The sequence below is a fragment of the Sinocyclocheilus rhinocerous genome, unplaced genomic scaffold (genome assembly GCF_001515625.1).
Source record: "Sinocyclocheilus rhinocerous isolate Xijiao unplaced genomic scaffold, SAMN03320098_v1.1 scaffold584, whole genome shotgun sequence".
Taxonomy (NCBI): domain Eukaryota; kingdom Metazoa; phylum Chordata; class Actinopteri; order Cypriniformes; family Cyprinidae; genus Sinocyclocheilus; species Sinocyclocheilus rhinocerous.
In genome coordinates this window covers 2,283,295-2,303,038 of record NW_015630348.1, presented here as the reverse complement: position 1 = coordinate 2,303,038, position 19,744 = coordinate 2,283,295, and the positions used below count along the sequence as shown (strand labels likewise).

Genomic DNA, 19,744 nt, shown 5'->3' with positions numbered 1-19,744 from the left:
CTTTAAAGTATATTAATTTATGCACTCAATACTTGGTCGGGGCTCCTTTAGCACAAATTCCAGCATCTGTGAGGTGTGGCATGGAAGCGATCAGCCTGTGGCACTGCTGAGGCACTATTGAAGCCCAGGCTTCTTTAATAGCGGCCTTCAGCTCATCTGTATGGTTGAATCGACGGTTTCTCATCTTTCTCTTGAAAATAGGTCAGGCATGTTGGCTGGCCAATCAAGCACAGTAATATCATGGTCAGCAAACCACTTGGAAGTGGTTTTGGCACTGTGGGCAGGTGCTTAGTCCTGCTGGAAAAGGAAATCCAATCAAGCACAGCAATATCATGGTCAGCAGAGCACTTGGAAGTGGTTTTGGCACTGTGGGCAGGTGCTAAAGTCCTGCTGGAAAAGGAAATCAGCATCTCCATAAAGCTTGTCAGCAGATGGAAGCATAAAGTGCTCCAAAATCTGGTAGACGGCTGCATTGACTTTGGACTTGATAAAACACAATAGACCAACACCAGCAGACGTCACGGCACCCCAAATCACCACTGACTTTGGAAACTTCACACTGGACTTCAAGAAGCTTGGATTCTGTACCTCTCCAGTCTTCCTCCAGAATCCCCAAGTGTTTGAATCGGCTTTGCTTGACAGTATTCTCAAGCTTGGGGTCATCCCTGTTGCTAGTGCACATTTTCCAACCCTATGAGCTGTAAGCTCTAATCATCAAAATTAAAACAAAAAAAAAACTTTTGAAATGTTTTACTTTACATGTAATGAATCTAGAATATACGAAAGTTTCACTTTTTGAAATAAGTTACAAAAAAAATATCTTTCACAATATTATAATTTTTTGAGATGCACCTGTATATATAGTTACAGTTGTACAATTAAAAATCTTGGGGTCAGTTTTTAAAGTGAATAATTTTATTGAGCAATGATGCATTCAATTAATCAAAAGTGACAGTAAAGACATAAATGCTGTTTTTTTTTACTCTCTATTCTTCAAATTCTCCTGAAAAAAATGTATCACAATTTCCACAAAATATTGCTGTTATAATAAATAATAACTATTCCCAACACTGATGATAATAAGAAACATTTCTTGATCAGCATATTTGAATGATTTCTAGTCTTTTGACACTAAAGACTATTATAATGGAGCTGAAAATACAGCTTAGCCATCACAGAAATAAATCGGCCACTGGACACCATGCATTCTATACATCAGCATAAACCATTATCAACCACTAGATTTAAGTATGGTAAGAAGTATTAAATGTAGCTGAGAGTACTCGGTAATAAATCATAAACAGCTGAGAGTAGTACAGTGTAGGCCTAATCAAAACTTTCAATACACAAATATGCAGGGTATAGGGATGTGTAAACTTTACTATGTCAAATTAATGAGTATGTTACTTAATCTGATTATAAACTCAAAGCCCTTAGGCAGACAATTCATAACTATTGACTACACATTTATACCAGGTTTAATTATAAACATACTGACATTTGAGCATTAAGAGTGTCGTCTACCTGAGGGCATGTACTCCCACCACCGGCTGGCACAAAGGTCCACAACCTTCACCACCCGCAAGTACAGAGTCACCGCCTCCCGCAGTTTCCGTGACAGACACTCCATACACATTATGTCCTGCATGGGTAAGTATCTGTGGGGAGATGGACTTATGCATCATAATTCAAGTCAACTATAAACCATTGCAATTTGAGTTAACCTATGACAGCTCTGTCAAAAATCTCTGGAATTGAGAATAGAATCGCAGGGAATACATTTGCTAACTACTGTATTAACTAGTGGTGGGATGTTGTACTGACCGGAATATGTGGCAGAGCACCTCATGTGAGAGCTCGTTGATATAGTCTTTAGGTTCCTCATGTCCAAGAGAGCTTAATGTTCCTCCCCCCAAAATATGAGTCCTGGTGACCTTGCGCCGTGGGCCCATCATGTCTAGGGCAGTGATATACCCACCAAGGGAAGGTAATAATCTCACTCCCTCAGTCCTGATCCTCTTGTTTGGGGCATCAACACACAATCATCACTCACTGCTTTGTAAAGAATAAATAACGTTACGTCAATTAAATGTCTGAGACAAATTGGGGGGGGGAGGTCACTTTCACATTACATGTAAATAATTCACTACCATTTTCACAGCTGCCAAAACTAAACAACAGCTCAATGAGGTAAAACTAAAAAAAGCTCCCTAAACACAAGACAATGGACATTAATCTACACCAAACTGGCTGTAGCACTCACAGCAGGCTAAGCTAGTAGGATCTATATCATGATTTTAACACTGGTAGTTAAGAGGCATCATGGCTCAAATGAAGAAGAGCTGAGCCGTTCAGTAATCAGCAGAATGTGAGATGATGATGCTGCTGTTTCAATTTATGATCACCAGCTCTAGCTAGCAATCAGCTGTTAGCAACCACACCACTGTTGTATAAAGATATAGATCTAACAGTGCTGTAACAAGACCTTTATGAAGAAGCGTTTAGCTGAAATTGGTCCATTTATATTATCTGGTTTTCAGTCGAGCTCATAAGTGCGATTTGTGGTTAGTTTGAAGGTGAGCAGCGGCAGCTGTCTGTCTCAATCCGCGTTCAGCAGCGACGTGAAGCCAGCGTTGGCCTTCCAAATACAAACAGGAAGTTCAGATGTATTTTTATTTTTGTTACAAAATAAAAGACGCGGATAACCGGCAAATGGACTGGATTTTAATGTATTGCTCACGAAAGGGAGCATGTTCTAAATTACAGAAAATTTATCTTAAAATTAACCACAGGAGGTTTTCTATTTTTTTGTATATTTAGTAATTTCATTTTTGTTTCTTGATTGTAAAGAAGCAGGAAGCACAACATTTCTAAACGGGTGTCTACAGACATGCTGCTACCCTAGTCCAGTGACAATATGTGTAATCGTTGTATGTGCACACTGTGCAGTCAGTTTAAAAAACTGCCAACTTTGAGATGAAAGACAGTCAGGGAGATAAGGGTAATGCTAGTAGAGAACTTTATTCAGGCTTTTTTTCTTTTCTTTTCTTTTCTTTTCTTTTCTTTTCCTTTCCTTTCGGACAGGAAGCAAAAATGTTTACTTCGCTTAAAGAATACACTGTTACACTCAAAGAAAACATTTTACTTTATTTCATTTCATTCATAAAATGAACATAAATTGTCTGTTCTAAGGGGAAAAATTCAAACCAATTTTATTAATGCATATGCTTCTCATAATATAAAATTAGTTAATAGTTGTGTTTTACTACAATGAATTAAACATAAAAAATGGTAAAAAATATGTTTTTTTATATATAGATTAAGATTACTGCACAATGTATAACCTATTGCACATTAATATCTAAGAACTATCTGACTGAGTTTATTTATTGACATAGCCTAATTAATCAACAGTAAAGTTAAAAAACAATGAATGAACAGTAAATTAATTTGAAGCTATGTGAGACTATAGAAAGGTTCTTTGTGGAGAAAGAAGGTTCTTCAGATTATAAAAAGGTAAGAAATAGATGGTTCTTTAAAGAACCTTTGACTGAATGGTTCTTTGTGGAACCAAAAAAGGTTCTTCTATGGCATCGCTGTGAAGAACCTTTTAAGCACCTTTATTTTTAAGAGTGTATGTTCAGCTTGATATCTATACAATGACGCCTTCTTCGTAATGTGTTGGCCAGTCGCCTGCACACCCCACAACAATCCTTCGAGTGGACCTGTGTCCTCTGTATTCACATCTGGGGTGTCTCTCCCCGCTGATTAATGTACATGTAACTACAGGGAATGGCTTGTTGCTGATATACAAGTCTCTGTTTTCAGGAAGTCGAGTACCTCCTCCGGTACAAACTGCTTTAACTTGCTTGTTATTCGCTAGTATGAAGGTGTTGACTTCTTTGCAGCTGTTGTCATCTTGGGACCCCGTGATGCGTCTTGTACGGATCTCACTGTCACATCTCTGTACATTCATGGCTCCAAACACATGCTGCCTAATGAATTTCTTATAACGCTGTTCTACTACTTCTTCGTCTGTTTGACCATAAATGGACAATGAGGCACACAGGACCAGTAGCAGAATCATTATAGAGTGATGAATCCCTATGACCTGGTGAGCAACATATAAAAAAGTGTTTTTTTGTGTGTGTTTTTTGTGAGATTAATGAAGAAAATAATGAAGGAAAATAAGTGTTGTGACAACATACCTTGCTCTTCTTGACAAAGTAATATGTTGTTCCACCAGCTGTCTTCTTTTGTCTATAAGCTGTAAGAGAATCAAAAGCAGGTAACTAACAAATCATGAAAAAACTAGCACACGAAACAGGCTCCAAAAACTCTCCTGTAATATTACTAACCAGCTGCAGTTTAGACTTTGCTGCTGTTAGTAATGCTGCTGGTTTTATCATAAACCCCACAAGACCTAAAACATGTGATCTGATTATCAGGAAATGTTTAACAAATACTCAAACTAGAAAAATCAATAAAAAAGTCACTTTGATTTTTGCAGTAGGCTTGGGCATATTCTTCTTGGTCAAACACAATGCAAGCTTTACAGAAGGACAATACACACTATAATAATATAGTATTTATATGTACAGTATTTATTGATCTAAATTAATGTTAATTCATAATTAACCCATTCACTCAGTGTTTTGAACATTATTGATAGGCCAACTCCTTAAGTATTAGCAACTAAAAAGGAAGAAATACCAGTGTATGAACAGAGAATTCTTGATTAAAAGTAGCTAATATGAACTGAAAGTCACATGTTTTGGGGCATCTGAAATCTGTTTTCCAAGGCTTATTTTAGTATGTGGTGTTTGGGGGTGCAGAGTCCAGACATCATGGTTTAAATATTTGCAATGCCAGGTAGTCTGTCTATATGGCAGAGCTTCAAAGTAAACAAGCAACTGTAAGGATTTAAATTTGAAAGGATCAAAATTTCATATTTGTCTATATGCATAGAAACAAAAATCTCAAAGAGAGAAGAGACAACACTTTTCAGATCCTTTTCAGATCCAGTCTGCTTATTTTCAGTTACTCCTCGGCACCACATTGCATCATTGGGGTAATTTGTCAACGTTTTTCATAAATTCTTGATTTAAAGGGATATTTGTCCATTTTTCCATGTGTTTATAAAAAATGAATCCACAGGCTTTTAATTTAGCACTGTGGACCAGGATAAACCACAATGTACAGCAATAGAAATGGCATTTGGGAGCAGTTTGCTTTGACATTATAGTGCAATGGTACTTCAAGCAACCCGAGTTTGAGTCCCTTCCATCTTCCCCTCACTGTCCTTTTAAATAAAGGCAAAAAGTCCACAAAAATTTAAATGAAAAGTATTGTGCAATGTGCATTGCCCATTCTTCTCTTCTGTACCTTTGCATTGATGCAGTGGAATGGAGCCCAATGGAGCCCAAACATGCCCTATTCTTTTTGATAGTTTACTTATTTGTGTTAATAATAAACCACAAAAAAAAGTGGTTGACAGGGGATAAACCACCTGAGTAACACAAGAAGCAACCCATCAGACATTTAGAAATAAATACCATTTTAATGTACATTAACTAGCACAGAAAAGGAGAAGACATCAGTCAGATGCTTGAGATGACCACCAGAAACTAGCTTGTACATAAGCACATTCATAGTTAGGATATGTATATATACAGATACCATGAAGATGAAGAGTCTAATATCAATATCTGATACATGCAATTTTCTCGAACACGTGGGATATCAATCAGGGAAATCTTACTAGATTATGATTTGATTAAATGGCATGTTTGTAGTACCAGTCACATTTACTCTGGGGTGAAAAAATAATTACATTGTGCACATAAATGATTGAGTTCAAGCAGCTGACTGACAAGTCCACTAATCTGCCGATCAAATCATTTCAATCCTTTCGACAAATTACCATCCCCTAAAATCTGGAGTATGATGAAAACTGAATGAAATCTGGTGTAAAACCATAGAGAGCTGTAACTGGGAATTTTTCACAAATTGGCTCAGGGCTTTGAGCAACTTATCTCAGACATGAAGTGCATAGCTGGGACTGAAAACTGCCTGCTACAAATGTGGAGAGACAGAAAACTGAACACAGCCTGAGGAGAGGTCACCTCATAACATCAATAATAACACTGGCAATTATATAGGAAAATGAGAAAAACACCTTTAAAGATTAATGCTATCAACGATTGAACAGGATTTTGCCAGATTTTCATCTATCATCCTCAGGCATACTCTTTGTTGTTCTTTTCACACACACACACACACACACACACACACACACACACACACACATATGGAATGAGTACAGGAAAAATTGACTTTTTTTTTATTAGATTTTTTTATTTATTATACATTTAGTAGACTTTCTCAGAAATCCATGTATCTCATGTGCCATTCTTAAATGTAGATTTGTCAAAGAAAAGTATAAATACATCCACACATTTTATGGAAGCAGTGGAATTTTGTTCAGTAAAGACAATTCTAGTTTAGTTTCTAGTTAATTATTCTAGCAAATAATTATTATAATAATAAATAGCCAGGAACTTATAACATTTTCTTAACTTATTTTTTTTTTAAAGTACTGCCTATCATAACCTACTTGCCTCCACAGGTCAGACAATCTTTTTTTTTATGTTTTAGAGAGTGAAAGTAAAGTAAATGAGATGCTCCTGTCTGGGACCAAATCAAGTCTCGCACCAAATTTATTTACAGATTGAGAAACGTGATTGGAACACTGCTCAAATAATCATCTTGAGAAATAGGATCACATTTCTCGTGCCTGTGTGAAGACTTCAATCCACAGCTCAAGTCAGCGATAATTGATTACGCCATTACTGCATCTGCCAATGAACATCATGTAAACGTAGCATCAATCTGCATGCTCAGACAAGACCCTTTTCCCCATCTCACAAGACATCCAGTCAGCCTGTTGAAATGTAACCTCTCACTTCATTTGACCAACTGCTTAAAACCAATTATAAATGAAAGCCAGAGATGTCTGGGTCTGGATGCTGAGACAAGTTCCATTTGATGAGAACGAGAGGAGACGATGAGGAGTGGCAGCTGTGGGATTTTGGCCTGGTGACACAGTAAGGTGGACGGGTTGAGACACATTATTCAGAATCCTCTGAGACAAACAAAATGAAGCACAAGATGAGATTCAATCTCTCTGCTTTCCACTCTCTGACGGGGGCTTGTCCTTTAATATGAATGACATCAAGAAGAGAATCACACAAACTTGAGATTACTGGTGTCTTAAAAATGACTGTGCCATTGTTATTGCATACTGAAGAAATAGCATAGAATAAAGCAAACCAATCAATATAAAAATAAAATAATATTACAGTTAAGGGTCAGTCCTGTTGTCCTGAGAATACACCAGCTTAAACCAGCTCATGACCAACTAAGGACCAGCTTAAACAAGCTCAAACCATGCTTCAAAACATACCTAACCAGCATATCCTGGTTCCCTTTCAGTCGGTTACTACGAGTCACGTCGTGACCGACGAATTGGTCTCTCGAAGCGAGATCCCAATTCGTCGGTCTCGACGTGACACCTCCATTCCCTCCTTCAGGGAACGAGGGTTACATACGTAACAGAGACGTTTTCTCAACAGGACAAAGCTTTTGAATATTTTAGATGTCACGGTCCCCAAAATATCATCCTCATGCAAGCGACCCCCATTCCAAGACATAAAAAGCGTATATTTTCATATATGGGGACCCAATTTATACTGTGAAAAATTCATAAGTGTGTAAAATATTATTTGGAAAATATTTAGTATATATGTTACATTTTTTTTCTACTCACTGCACTTTAGATGTATATTTATCTTTTGTTTATTTCGATCTTAATCTTATTATTATTATTTTTTAATGTTTTCTTATTTATTTTTATTCTATCTAGTGGTGGGGATATTTCAGTAAAACTTTCTGCAAGTTACATTGACATGCCAGTAGCTGGTGATTGAATCATTCATTAAGCCGATTCGATAAAAACTACTTGATTCAGAAACAAAGTGACTGGCAAAATTCAGAAAACATATTACCATACAACTCTTAATTCTTCTGACATATCTTTACATGGCAGAAAAATGAATACTATGATAGTAGACTATGCTATTCCACATTAAGCCACTGCCTTCGTAAGAATCATTACCTAAAATTGTTCGTTCAAAAACACAGATTCATTCAGCATGAAACACCACTAATTTGTGTTAGACAGAGATGTGTGTTAATTCTTCTGTGCCTTCGTTTGGAATGTATTTGTTGGAAGGACAAAAACAGACAAAGTAACTGTGAATATTGTCTTTAAAATGTAAGTTACTCTATATAAACTGATTGTTTATTGAACAATATGATACTCGCGATTGTTCTACATGGATGATATGAACATATATGGGTGTACTATATTTAAGGCTATAGTCAGCCTACCCACTTTATTAAGGTCAGCTTGTTAATGTCACAAAACACTGACATTTTTGAACAACTACAGAGCAGTAACATGCTTCCGTCTTCTTAGTGAGTTTGGTGTAGAGGTAGCAGCCATTGTTGGTTTAGTCAATGATCTTAGTTCTATTTTCCTGCCTTTTAGAGTGTACAGCTTGGTTTTTGCCAGCAGGTGACTTTGAGAGGAAAATAAAATCTTTCTCAGCTGAGCAGATCACTTGCTGCAACCTGGTTTTGGGGCAGGTGGAGACAACCATGATGGAGGAAGTGAGGATGCATTCCATGCTCTGTAGGACTGGACAACTTTTTGCTGGTTTCTCAAGGTACCTCAGATGTAAATAAAAAGATGTAAAGTCAAAAATATCAATGATGATCAAGAAATCATATGCAATGCATTGACATGTTTACATTTTGTCTTTTTGACCAAGAATTGCTCATCAATGCACAGGCCCTGTCCCAGAGCTTTGCCTTTATTTGTTTTTATTTGAGCTCCCTTTAAACTCTAATTCTGTAGTCTTTGCAGCTTGTATTGTCCCACCAACAAAGGGGCATAAGCTTGGTCCCTGTGGAGGGACAAAGAAAAAATGGAGACAGAAAAAGAGAGAAGATATATGCAGCTATTGTATGAGTATTTGTTTGCTTGGCCACACTATTCCCACAAGACCAAAGCCCTTGAGTGTGTTCTGTAATGTACACATCAATAAATAATGCATTTCAATGTTTGCACAAGCTCTGTTTAGATCTTACTACAACCTCACAGAGGAGTCATTGGCAAGTAATTCTGTAGTCCTAAACACCTTGGCTCTTTGAGATAATTGTTACAATAGCAGACATTTTAATATGTTCAAACTTTTCCTGTTCCAAAGTAGCATTTGTTTCTTCATGTGAACAGATTTGGACAAATTTTGCATTACATCACAAATGGATCCTCTGCAGTGAATGGGTGCCGTCAGAATGAGAGTTCAAACAGCTGATAAACAGCGTCTCGATATATGCAGCTATTGTATGAGTATTTGTTTGCTTGGCCACACTATTCCCACAAGACCAAAGCCCTTGAGTGTGTTCTGTAATGTACACATCAATAAATAATGCATTTCAATGTTTGCACAAGCTCTGTTTAGATCTTACTACAACCTCACAGAGGAGTCATTGGCAAGTAATTCTGTAGTCCTAAACACCTTGGCTCTTTGAGATAATTGTTACAATAGCAGACATTTTAATATGTTCAAACTTTTCCTGTTCCAAAGTAGCATTTGTTTCTTCATGTGAACAGATTTGGACAAATTTTGCATTACATCACAAATGGATCCTCTGCAGTGAATGGGTGCCGTCAGAATGAGAGTTCAAACAGCTGATAAACAGCGTCTCGTGATGTAAAAAGCTGCATGTTTGTAAAAAATAAATAAATAAAAATAAACAACAAATCCATTGTTAAGGCATTTTAATTTTTAACTGTAACTTCTGGCAAAATTATAGTCCAAAATCCATAATATAAATTGGATTCTCATTCTGACGGCACCCATTCACTGTAGAGCAGGGTTCCTCAAATCTTGCCCTGGAGGGCCAATGCGCTGCAGAGTTTAGCTCCAACTCTGATCAAACTCACCTACCTGTGATTTTCTAATGATCCTGAAGACATTGATTAGCATGCTCAGGTGTGCTTGATTAGGGTTAGAGCTAAACTCTGCAGGAAAGTGGATCTCGTGGGCCAGATTTGAGGATCCCTGCTGTAGAGGATCCATTGATGAGCAAGTGATGTAATGCTAAATTTCTTCAAATTTCTCCAGAAGACATATTTATGATTTACAGTTTTGTTGAAATTGAGAAATTGAGAAATTGAGAATTCAGTTACTGTCGAACATCAAAAATTGCGTAGACTTTAGTGCCCTGCTCCATTAAAGGAAAGTACAAGTATATTGTTAATCAATACATTAAATACAGTAAATTAAAAGTCCAGTTTTTTAAATTAGAGATTTTATACCAGTACTCCACCTATAATGTACAAATACAAAAAGCATAAACCACGTACCACATAAAAAGAAAAACCGCAAGGGGCATTATTTACATGAAACAGGGTCTTTGCTCTATGACTATACCTTCTTCAGCAACTAGAGGGCAGTAAATATTTCCACATCAGGTGTTCTATTGACTACCATTTTCCTACATCTGCGTAGGTTAACATACTCTGCACAGATCATTTTTATTTAGGTATAATATGGCCTTTGAGTTGTGAATGTATAAAAGTATACATTTAATTGATATGCTTTTAATACGTTTTACATTCGCCTCTCAGCCAAAAGAGCATTTTAGAGTGGGTGAGATGAAAGGCATCCACTTCTCGAAATAATGCGCAGCCAGCAACATTAAGAGGACACAGCTGAAGCTAACATCCCTGAACTTAAGACACTGAGCTAAGAGAAAGAGATCGAAGGAAAGAGAGAGAGAAAGCTAGAGACACAAGAGAGCAGACTCTAAGCTGCTGGCAGCCGGAGGAGAGGGGAGGCTCAAAGCCTAAGGAGACGTCTTTTGCATAATGACATGTTACTTCTAGTTTTGCGCTTCCCTGGCCCAGGCTTCATAAGTGCTGCATCTGTTTACAAGCACACCACTTTTCCAACGAGTGCCCATCTATTAGGCATTCATGAGAGATCTCTTAAGTCCCCAGCTGGAAAAGTTGAGAGAAGGAAAAAAAAACTCAAAGCAAACAAAAACCCCTAATCCATCTTTGCAGATCTCTTTCACATTATGTTTTCAGATTTGATTGAGAGCCAAAAATGAAAAAAGAAAAAAAAACTAACATCAACAACAGCTTCCAGCGCTGACTGAAATAGAGCTGTATTCCGAATGTGACATCTGCTTTTGGTTTTGTATTGTTGCTTGAGTGGTCCGGTTTCTGTCAGTTGAATGCATAATTTTCTTTGCTTCTTGTTATATGCCCAGTGTCTGAAGGCTCAGCTGTTCTCCAGACCAATTCATGACAAGTGGCACAGGAGAGACGAGACAACCCGACAGCTAAAAGAGAGGCAGTGTGGGCAGCTGTGGGCTGTAGTCATCTGATCATGAGTCACATTGTCATGTCAACAAGCAATGATCAGGGTAAGGTGTTCTTGCTTTGATGCACAGTGTATCTTAAATACACTATACAAACTCTCGGTTCTGGACTAGTGATGTTCATCTACATTATGAAGCAAACCCAATTAAACAACACTCATTTTTGATGTGGTTTACAGATCCACTCAAAGATTCATTATTTCAGCTATTTATTGTACAGGACTCTTCAACATTTTAATGGGAAAGGACTCCTTTGTGGATAGAGAGATGGTGCATTGTAAACCTGGCTTAAAATAACATGCTATTAATACAATATTAATGTATTTGCATAGTTTTATATGATGCTTATGGTAAAAAGCCATTACAATAATAAATTCTGTTGTACAGAGATATACACAATCATTCAAAAGTTTGGGGTTGGTAAGAATTTTACAAATAGCCTATACTTATTCTCACCAAGTCTGCATTTATTTGATTAAAAATACAGTAAAAACAGTAATATTGTGAATTATTAATGCTATTTAAAGTATTTATTTTTCTATTTTAATATATTTTGAAATGTAATTTATTCCTGTGAAGGCAAAGCTGAATTTTCAGCAACCATTACTCCAATCTTCAGGGTCACATGATCCTTCAGAAATCATTCTAATATGCTGATTTGATGCTCAAGAACCATTTCTAATTATTAACAGTGTTGAAAACAGTTGTGCTTAATATTTATGTGGAAACCATGAATATACATCTTCTGTACATCTTCTTTACTGTCACCTTTGGTCAATTAAATGCATCCTTGCTGAATAAAATAATTAATTTATTATTTAAAAAAATATATATAAAAAAATAAATAAAAATAAATAAATACATGCATATTACTGACCTCAAAGTTTTGAACAGGAGTGTACTTGTACATTTTAATTTTACTTTATGCATTTTAATGTGGGAGGAAATTAAACGTTTAGCTGAACTCAAGTTCTTAATTTAGCTTTGGTTGAACATAACATTGTATTTACATTTTTACATTTAGACATTACTAGTGTGAGAACAATAATTAGCGGACCAGCCATATTGCTGTGTACCTCTTGTAGAAGACCTTTGCTTTAAGTCATAAATTTCATTTCATTACTAAAATAATGTTGACAGGTATCCAAACATACATTTCAGGAATTTTCCCCCCAGCAAATCTATATTTGCATGTAGAGGAGATAAAATAACACTCGAAGCGGCACCCTGTGACTCACATTCATCAGTTCTCCATATTCCTAGAGATCAGATTACCATTTTATGAGTTTCTCTGACTACTCTGACAGTTATGAGTTTAGCGTGATTCATTTCGGTGAGAAACAACACACACACACACACACACACACACACACACACACAAACACAAAACTAACTGGTGAGGTAGCCTGAATCCAACCCTGATGTAGCTGTTTTACCAAGGGAAAGATGGAGTGTTGCCCAGGAACGAGATGTTAGCTTTGAGGGCCAAGGCTTGAAAGACGAATGATTGTTTTTGCAGGATGATGGAAGAGACAGGAAAAAAAACAAAGGAGGAGGGTTAGAGGGGATAGCTAAGTGACTAATCGTGTCAAATGGCTCATCGAAAACAAACCCACATCTTTAGATGCACACGTTATGGTTTTAATGAGGCAAAACGACACCGGCACAGACCCAACAGACCACTTGATGGCAGCCAAGCACAACCTATGAGAAAGAAAAGTCTGGCACGTGATGGATTGTGCCACATTTGTCATCTAAACTGACAGACTCAGTGGAGGAACAGCTTTACAGGGCATCCATAATGTATGTAATTGCTCACGCCATTACAGTCGCATTCCTTGGAGATTATACCAGCAATGTAAGGCTGACCGTATAGACCAAGTTGAGAGGCACTGAGAGGCACTGTTGCAAAGGAAGTCAGGAAGCTACAATAAGCTTGGAAAGACGTGTGACTTTGAAAATGTTATTAGGAGCTCATCAACCTTCAAAATGGTCATCAAGTGGCATGATTTTCCATAATTCTGTCTTTGCAACATTTATATTTAGTCACTGGAAGTTGGCGATGAGACTTCATATCCTCTCCTGTCCCTCCCAAAAGCAATGTGAGTCTTCACAATACTCTTTTTTATGTATTTTGCATAATGTATGATTAGGCTTTTTGATTTTCATATTTTATATTGCCGACTTGACTACATCTATCATGCTTTTTTTCTCTTCCCCTCATTCTTTATGCAATTTTCCCCCTCTCTCTTCAGAAATACAGTAGCTTTGCACACGTTTCAGAGAAAAGAACAGCTTATCTTACAATGGAGCTTAGAGGAAATGTGTCTGGAAAGATTTCTGCATATATTCCTATTTCTTTTTCATCACTGTACAAGCTGATTCTTACATCTCCATCTACCTATTGGGTCAGGTTTGTCATTTGCTCCATGTGTTACCTTTCTGATCCATTTCTTTTTTTAAATTCTAGTATATTTCTTTAAGTGTCATTCAATGAGAGTGACAACATGGCCACTCAGATGGTAAACCCACATTTTAATAAAATAAAATAAAATAAAATACATTTCTTAATATTAAAAATAGATATTTCTTTGGAAAACAAGACAAAAATACTAATACTTTTTTTTTTTTTGAAGTGCAAAAAAAGGCTGACTGGCCAAGTCCTATACTGTGAGAAGAAACATGACAAAATAAAATAAAGCATCTCCCTGAGACATACCCCCTTGTCTCCTCATTAGCCTGCTATGGAAGAACTCCACATCTCTTCGTTGGAAACAATGCTTGGGCCTGTGGTCACCCTAGTGGTTGCCTTAATTTGCTGTGGCTGGGGATCGGATGGCCTCCGTGGTCCAGTTGAAAGACAGTGGATGAAAGAAGAGGACAGCGGTTTGGGTCTCGTTAGATTACACTCTGTCCTTTTCTGCCTGCTTTCAATTTCTTTACGATTGGCTTTGCTGCTATATGATGATTGGTCAAATAGGAACACTCAACATGCATTCGGTGGTTGTGGATGTTGAACTTAAATGCTACAAATGACATGGCATAACTGTGCACTTTTTATATTGCCCATAAAAGTAAAAATGATCACTGCTGTGTTTGTACAATGGCAAACAAATAAAACAAAATATGGAAAATATACATATAAAAATAATAAATGAGTATTTTAACTGTAAACAGTTTCAAAGTATATGTAAATTTAAATACTGCTTTAGAAAGTTTTTTTGCCTGAGAAAGATGTTTCTTCATAGTAGTCTAAATGACAAACAAACTGACAGTTGTGTAATTTTTAGATCAATAATTATAGACTTAACATTAAAACAATAAAACAGTTGTGAAACTGCCAAACATGAGAAAGTTTTATTTGGTTGAACTTTTAACTTTTTTTTTTTTATGTTTGCACCTGCTTTGTAATTTTCACATGTGTGTGCTTTTTTTGCCTCACAAATCTGTTCAAGCACTCTTAAAGGCTATTCTTAATGACAGCTGGGTAGATCTGATTAAAACCTATTATTGTCTGAACTCTTGGACCCCTGAATAGTTCTGCAAGATGTGTGAGTTCGTGATTTTTCATTCTTTTTTTTCTGCATAGAGGTGGAACTAGCAAATAAAATCCAATGCGAGTCTGGTGATGAGCACTTTGGTAAAACATCACGTCCCATCATTCCCTATCAATTGAGGTGTAAGGATCTTTCAGTAACACCTCTGACTGATTCCTCCTGAGGCAACAGTGTGCTTTCTGGAGCAGCGTGTAGCTCTACCGTGCTAAATGTTCTGCGCTACCCTTTATCAAAGAGATGTGAGAACATCTCCACACCTCTGTGCACCGCAGCGCAGCAGCTATCTGTGACAGGGATGAAAAAAGAGAGAGGTATTACAACCGAGGATTGACCCCGATGAACCCTGGGCGGAAGTGAGACAAAGCGAAAGAGAATGGAGTGTGACTGAAGTTGTTTTACTCTGCTCCTGTGAGTGCACTGAGCTCTCGATGTGAGTGACAAGGGCTGGCATCCTGCTGGAATGCCTGTGAATCGACATGCCACTCACACGCCGATAACACCCAATAACCTGCTACATTGTTATCTACCCTTTAATTCCCAACTTTCCGTCCGAAGCTATTCAGTGGCTCCCCGTAATCCTTGCTTCTTATTTTCTCTTCTCCGACAAGCCCGTGTCCGATTCCATTTGCTCCCTCTTCTGGCTCGCGACCGGGAGGTCAAAAATCTTCTTGAGGCCGGGGGGATCAAAGTTTACTGAAATGTGTATGACCTCCAGATAAGCCTCTTTCGGCATCAGGTCTTCTTTTTCTTGAACTGCCTGTTGCAGTTACTCATTCAGCGTACAGAGAAAGATCCAGATTTCCACAGAACTCTCTAGATTCTGGTTGGTCTGTCATGGCATTCTGAATATAGAAGCTGTATTCTTAAAACGTGCCCATTTAAAAAAAATGAAAACCTGATTTGCTATTCGATTTCATTGCTATTCCACTCTCTCTCCTGAACAGTAAGCCCCACCCACTGATTAACATATAATTTACATATTGACATAGAAAAAGCTAAATTAAAAGAGAAAATAAGATACAAAAAACAGATTTTGTCTCTATCTATCTATCTATCTATCGATCTATCTATCTGTCTGTCTGTCTGTCTGTCTGTCTGTCTGTCTGTCTGTCTGTCTGTCTGTCTGTCTGTCTGTCTGTCTGTCTGTCTGTCTGTCTATCTATCTATCTATCTATGTTCTCAGAAACCAATAGAAGTGCTGTACTCTCTGCTCTAAGTAACGTGTGTACTATGTTTAGATCTATCCTGTAGAGATTTTCACCAAAAATCAGTGCAGAATATGAAAAAAAAGGTAATTCATCATAAGCTACAGCGGTGGTGGTCTCTGCATGCGGGTTTGTGTATGTGTGTGAAAGAGAGAGAGTTTGTGAAATGCTGTCTTTATGAAAGATTACCCGCTCTGAGAAGTATGCATTGAAATTCCCGTGTTTAGTAGTGCATATGATTTATCTGCAATGTGTGAATATGTTTATCTTCTTCTCACTCGTATTGTTTATAAAGCCAGAAATAGCCTTGAAGCAAGAATGCAGGTACAGGGAAAAACAAAACAAAACGTGAGACATATATTAGTGCCATTGTGCTGTAGCATACAAACTGTTGATTCATGTCTATAGGACCAGCGTGACTCTCGGTTCCATTTGAAGCCTCACTGATGGGACAGACTATTGGAGACAAAAGTTAGCCCACTTAGATCTGCTTAAAGAAAGTTCTCGGCCAGACAGAGCTATTGATGTGATGTGTTTTTCTTTTCTCTCTCCACCGTCATTCCCCAGGAGCACTGGGAAAAACCCAAAGGGGGTGCGCGCTCAATCTCTCATCCCTTTGCACTCTTCTCCTGTCACTCTTTCATTCAGTGTCAGTCCTTCTCTCACTCACGTGTGGACAGGGTGTGTCCAAACCTCTCGTTTTTCCTAGCGTTTCATCTCGGCCTTATTTATTTATGGTTTCAGCGAGCTGCCAAACGCAGGTGGTTTGTATGGAGCTCTGATGTCCCCTGGTACCATATGCTCAGTGTTTGCATAAAAATCACCAGAGACTGCCAAACCAAAGACAGTGAACCAAAATAAGTTCTTCCTGTGCACTTGGGTCAGTTTCTGGAAAAAAAAAAAAAAAAAAAGAAGCTCATTTTTGTTAGATTCTGATGGCCTCCATCTTACTTGTGGTTTTGTAATGAAATTTGTTCTATATGAGATCAGAGAGAGAGAGAGAGTCCAGTGACAAAAGAAACAGTGTAGAAGCCAGAACTCTTTAAATTCCACAAGGACAACAGGCTATAGTATTGACTTCAAACTGATCGTGACCTTGACTCGTAATTCAAATAATAATTAAAATTCATTCAATCTGCACTAAAACTGCCACCAATACAGTGAACATGAAAATATTCCTCTGGTGAAAGCAATACGAAATTAAGACAAATAGCAGCCAAATGAAAGATTCTGATTAACATTCGTTGACTCACACTAAACACAGTTTTCAGTAAAACCTATTGGAGGATCTAAAACCTAAGTTCTTCAACTCGGGGCAGTAAATGTCAAGTCCTAATTAATTAATCCTATTTCAACAGCTGCATTATTCAGACAATTGCTCGTTTCGGAGTATGAAAAGACTTACATGGTCAAAGTTTTGAGCTTCTCAATGGCTTCAAGTGTATTTTATTTAAGTTTTCACCATACCAATATCTTCATTATAGAGATAATACATTTTAGTGACCTATATAATAACTATAGAATTGCATGCATGTTACCAGAGATTCCAAGAAGCCCAAAACTGACATGATGGAAGAGGTGTCTCTCGCTGAGTTCCTAAAAAGTGTGTTTGCCTTTTTACCCATCAGTGATTTCAACCACAAATTAAAGGAAAACCCCCCCCCCCCCCCCCAAAAAAAAAAAAAGACAGAGAAAAAATAAAATGAAAAGAAAATATAATTCTTTATTAATCATATTACTAATATGCAAAATACTGTGGTAAAATTAGTCCAATTATAGTTAGAATCAGCAATGCCTCCACCCACTGGAGGCGCAGACGAGATCGATAGAGACAGAGAAGGTACAGAGAAAATGCATGTGAATAAAGCTTGAGAATTTTTAAAGTTAAAGTGAAGTGATGTGTTGCCAAGTATGGTGTCCCATACTCAGAGTTTGTGCTCTGCATTTAACCCATCCAAGTGCACACACAGCAGTAACCCGAAGCGACCTTCGGGTTACAAGTCCGACTCTCTAACCATTAGGCCACGACTGCCTCCATTCTGATGGGGGGGCCAAGTTATTTTAGAAAAAAATTGAAAAAAATGCACAAGGATTAAAGGGTTAGTTCACTACAGGAGGCCTTTATTCACCCCCCGGATCCTTGTGAAGCACGTTTTATTATGGATGCGCGCGCTTTATTTGACCACTTGTGGACTGTTCAACTGCAACACCCGCTGACTGCAATGATAGAGCTTGGAATAGCCAGGACAATTTTTAATATAACTCCGACTGGATTTGTCTGAAAGAATAAAGCCATATACACCTAGGATGCTTCGAGGGTGAGTAAAACACAAGCCAATTTTAATTTTTGGGTGAACTAACCCTTTAAATAAAGTAGATGAGTTATTTAGAGCTAAAATACCAATCAATTGTGGAGTTTGTAAAGAAGCTTACCTGTTTATGGCCTTGTCCATCCGGAGCGTCGAGCTGAAGTTAATGAAGTCATTGCTGTAGTTCCTGGTGTAAAAGATTTTCAAAACACTGTTAATTCAGAGGAATCGGCCAGTTTTGTTGTATGCGTTGAAATTTGGATTTTCTGCTGTGAGTTACATGCCTAGTGTGGATGCATCAAGCTGCGTTGAGGAAAAAAGATGGCGAGCCACACATAGACTGAGTTTGAACCTTTAACTTTTCATCTTTTCATCAATTGATCGTCTGTTCTGCTGATGGATTTTTTTCCATTTTAAACTCTGAGGGACAGAGGTATTTTTTTCCTGAATTTTCCCCGAATCAAATTGATTCGTTGAATGGACTGAGGTAAATAACCTTTATTGTTTTGCTGTTGTGTGACCTAGTTCACATCTTGTTTGTTTACATTAATTCAGAGGAATCGGCCAGTTTTGTTGTATGCGTTGAAATTTGGATTTTCTGCTGTGAGTTACATGCCTAGTGTGGATGCATCAAGCTGCGTTGAGGAAAAAAGATGGCGAGCCACCCATAGACTGAGTTTGAACCTTTAACTTTTCATCTTTTCATCAATTGATGGTCTGTTCTGCTGATGGATTTTTTTCCATTTTAAACTCTGAGGGACAGAGGTATTTTTTTCCTGAATTTTCCCCGAATCAAATTGATTCGTTGAATGGACTGAGGTAAATAACCTTTATTGTTTTGCTGTTGTGTGACCTAGTTCACATCTTGTTTGTTTACAAATGTTTTCTGACAAGAAGGGTTATCTATGAAGGTAATTTAATGCCTAAAAGATTTGCATACGCTGGGTAAGAGTTGTGGAAGTGTACATAAGACTGTATGTGTAAAAAAACTGTTGCAAATGTCTAAATGACTTGTTGTGCAAGTGGGGCAAAAAGTTCCCGAAATAAACCGATATGTACAGCTCCGTCTTTCTTTTCTCTGCGCTTACAATTTTGGCACGATTCTCTCACTAACTGAGTTTTGCAAGCGTGAGGGGGAGGGCGGGTCCACCACCTT

The 19,744-nt window shown here is 37.6% G+C and overlaps 1 protein-coding gene across 1 annotated transcript in view; it reads right to left on the bottom strand.

Moving 5' to 3' along the window:
* Positions 1 to 19,744, bottom strand: part of fbxo38 (F-box protein 38) — a 35,208-nt gene that overhangs the window by 11,087 nt on the left and 4,377 nt on the right. The window contains exons 2-5 of the mRNA XM_016552455.1: positions 9,698 to 9,702; positions 2,486 to 3,073; positions 1,825 to 2,055; positions 1,525 to 1,658 (exon numbers count right to left, since the gene is read on the bottom strand). Coding sequence (XP_016407941.1) covers positions 1,525 to 1,658; positions 1,825 to 1,955 — 265 coding nt within the window. The 5' untranslated portion in view covers positions 1,956 to 2,055; positions 2,486 to 3,073; positions 9,698 to 9,702. The remainder of the gene's footprint in view (positions 1 to 1,524; positions 1,659 to 1,824; positions 2,056 to 2,485; positions 3,074 to 9,697; positions 9,703 to 19,744) is intronic.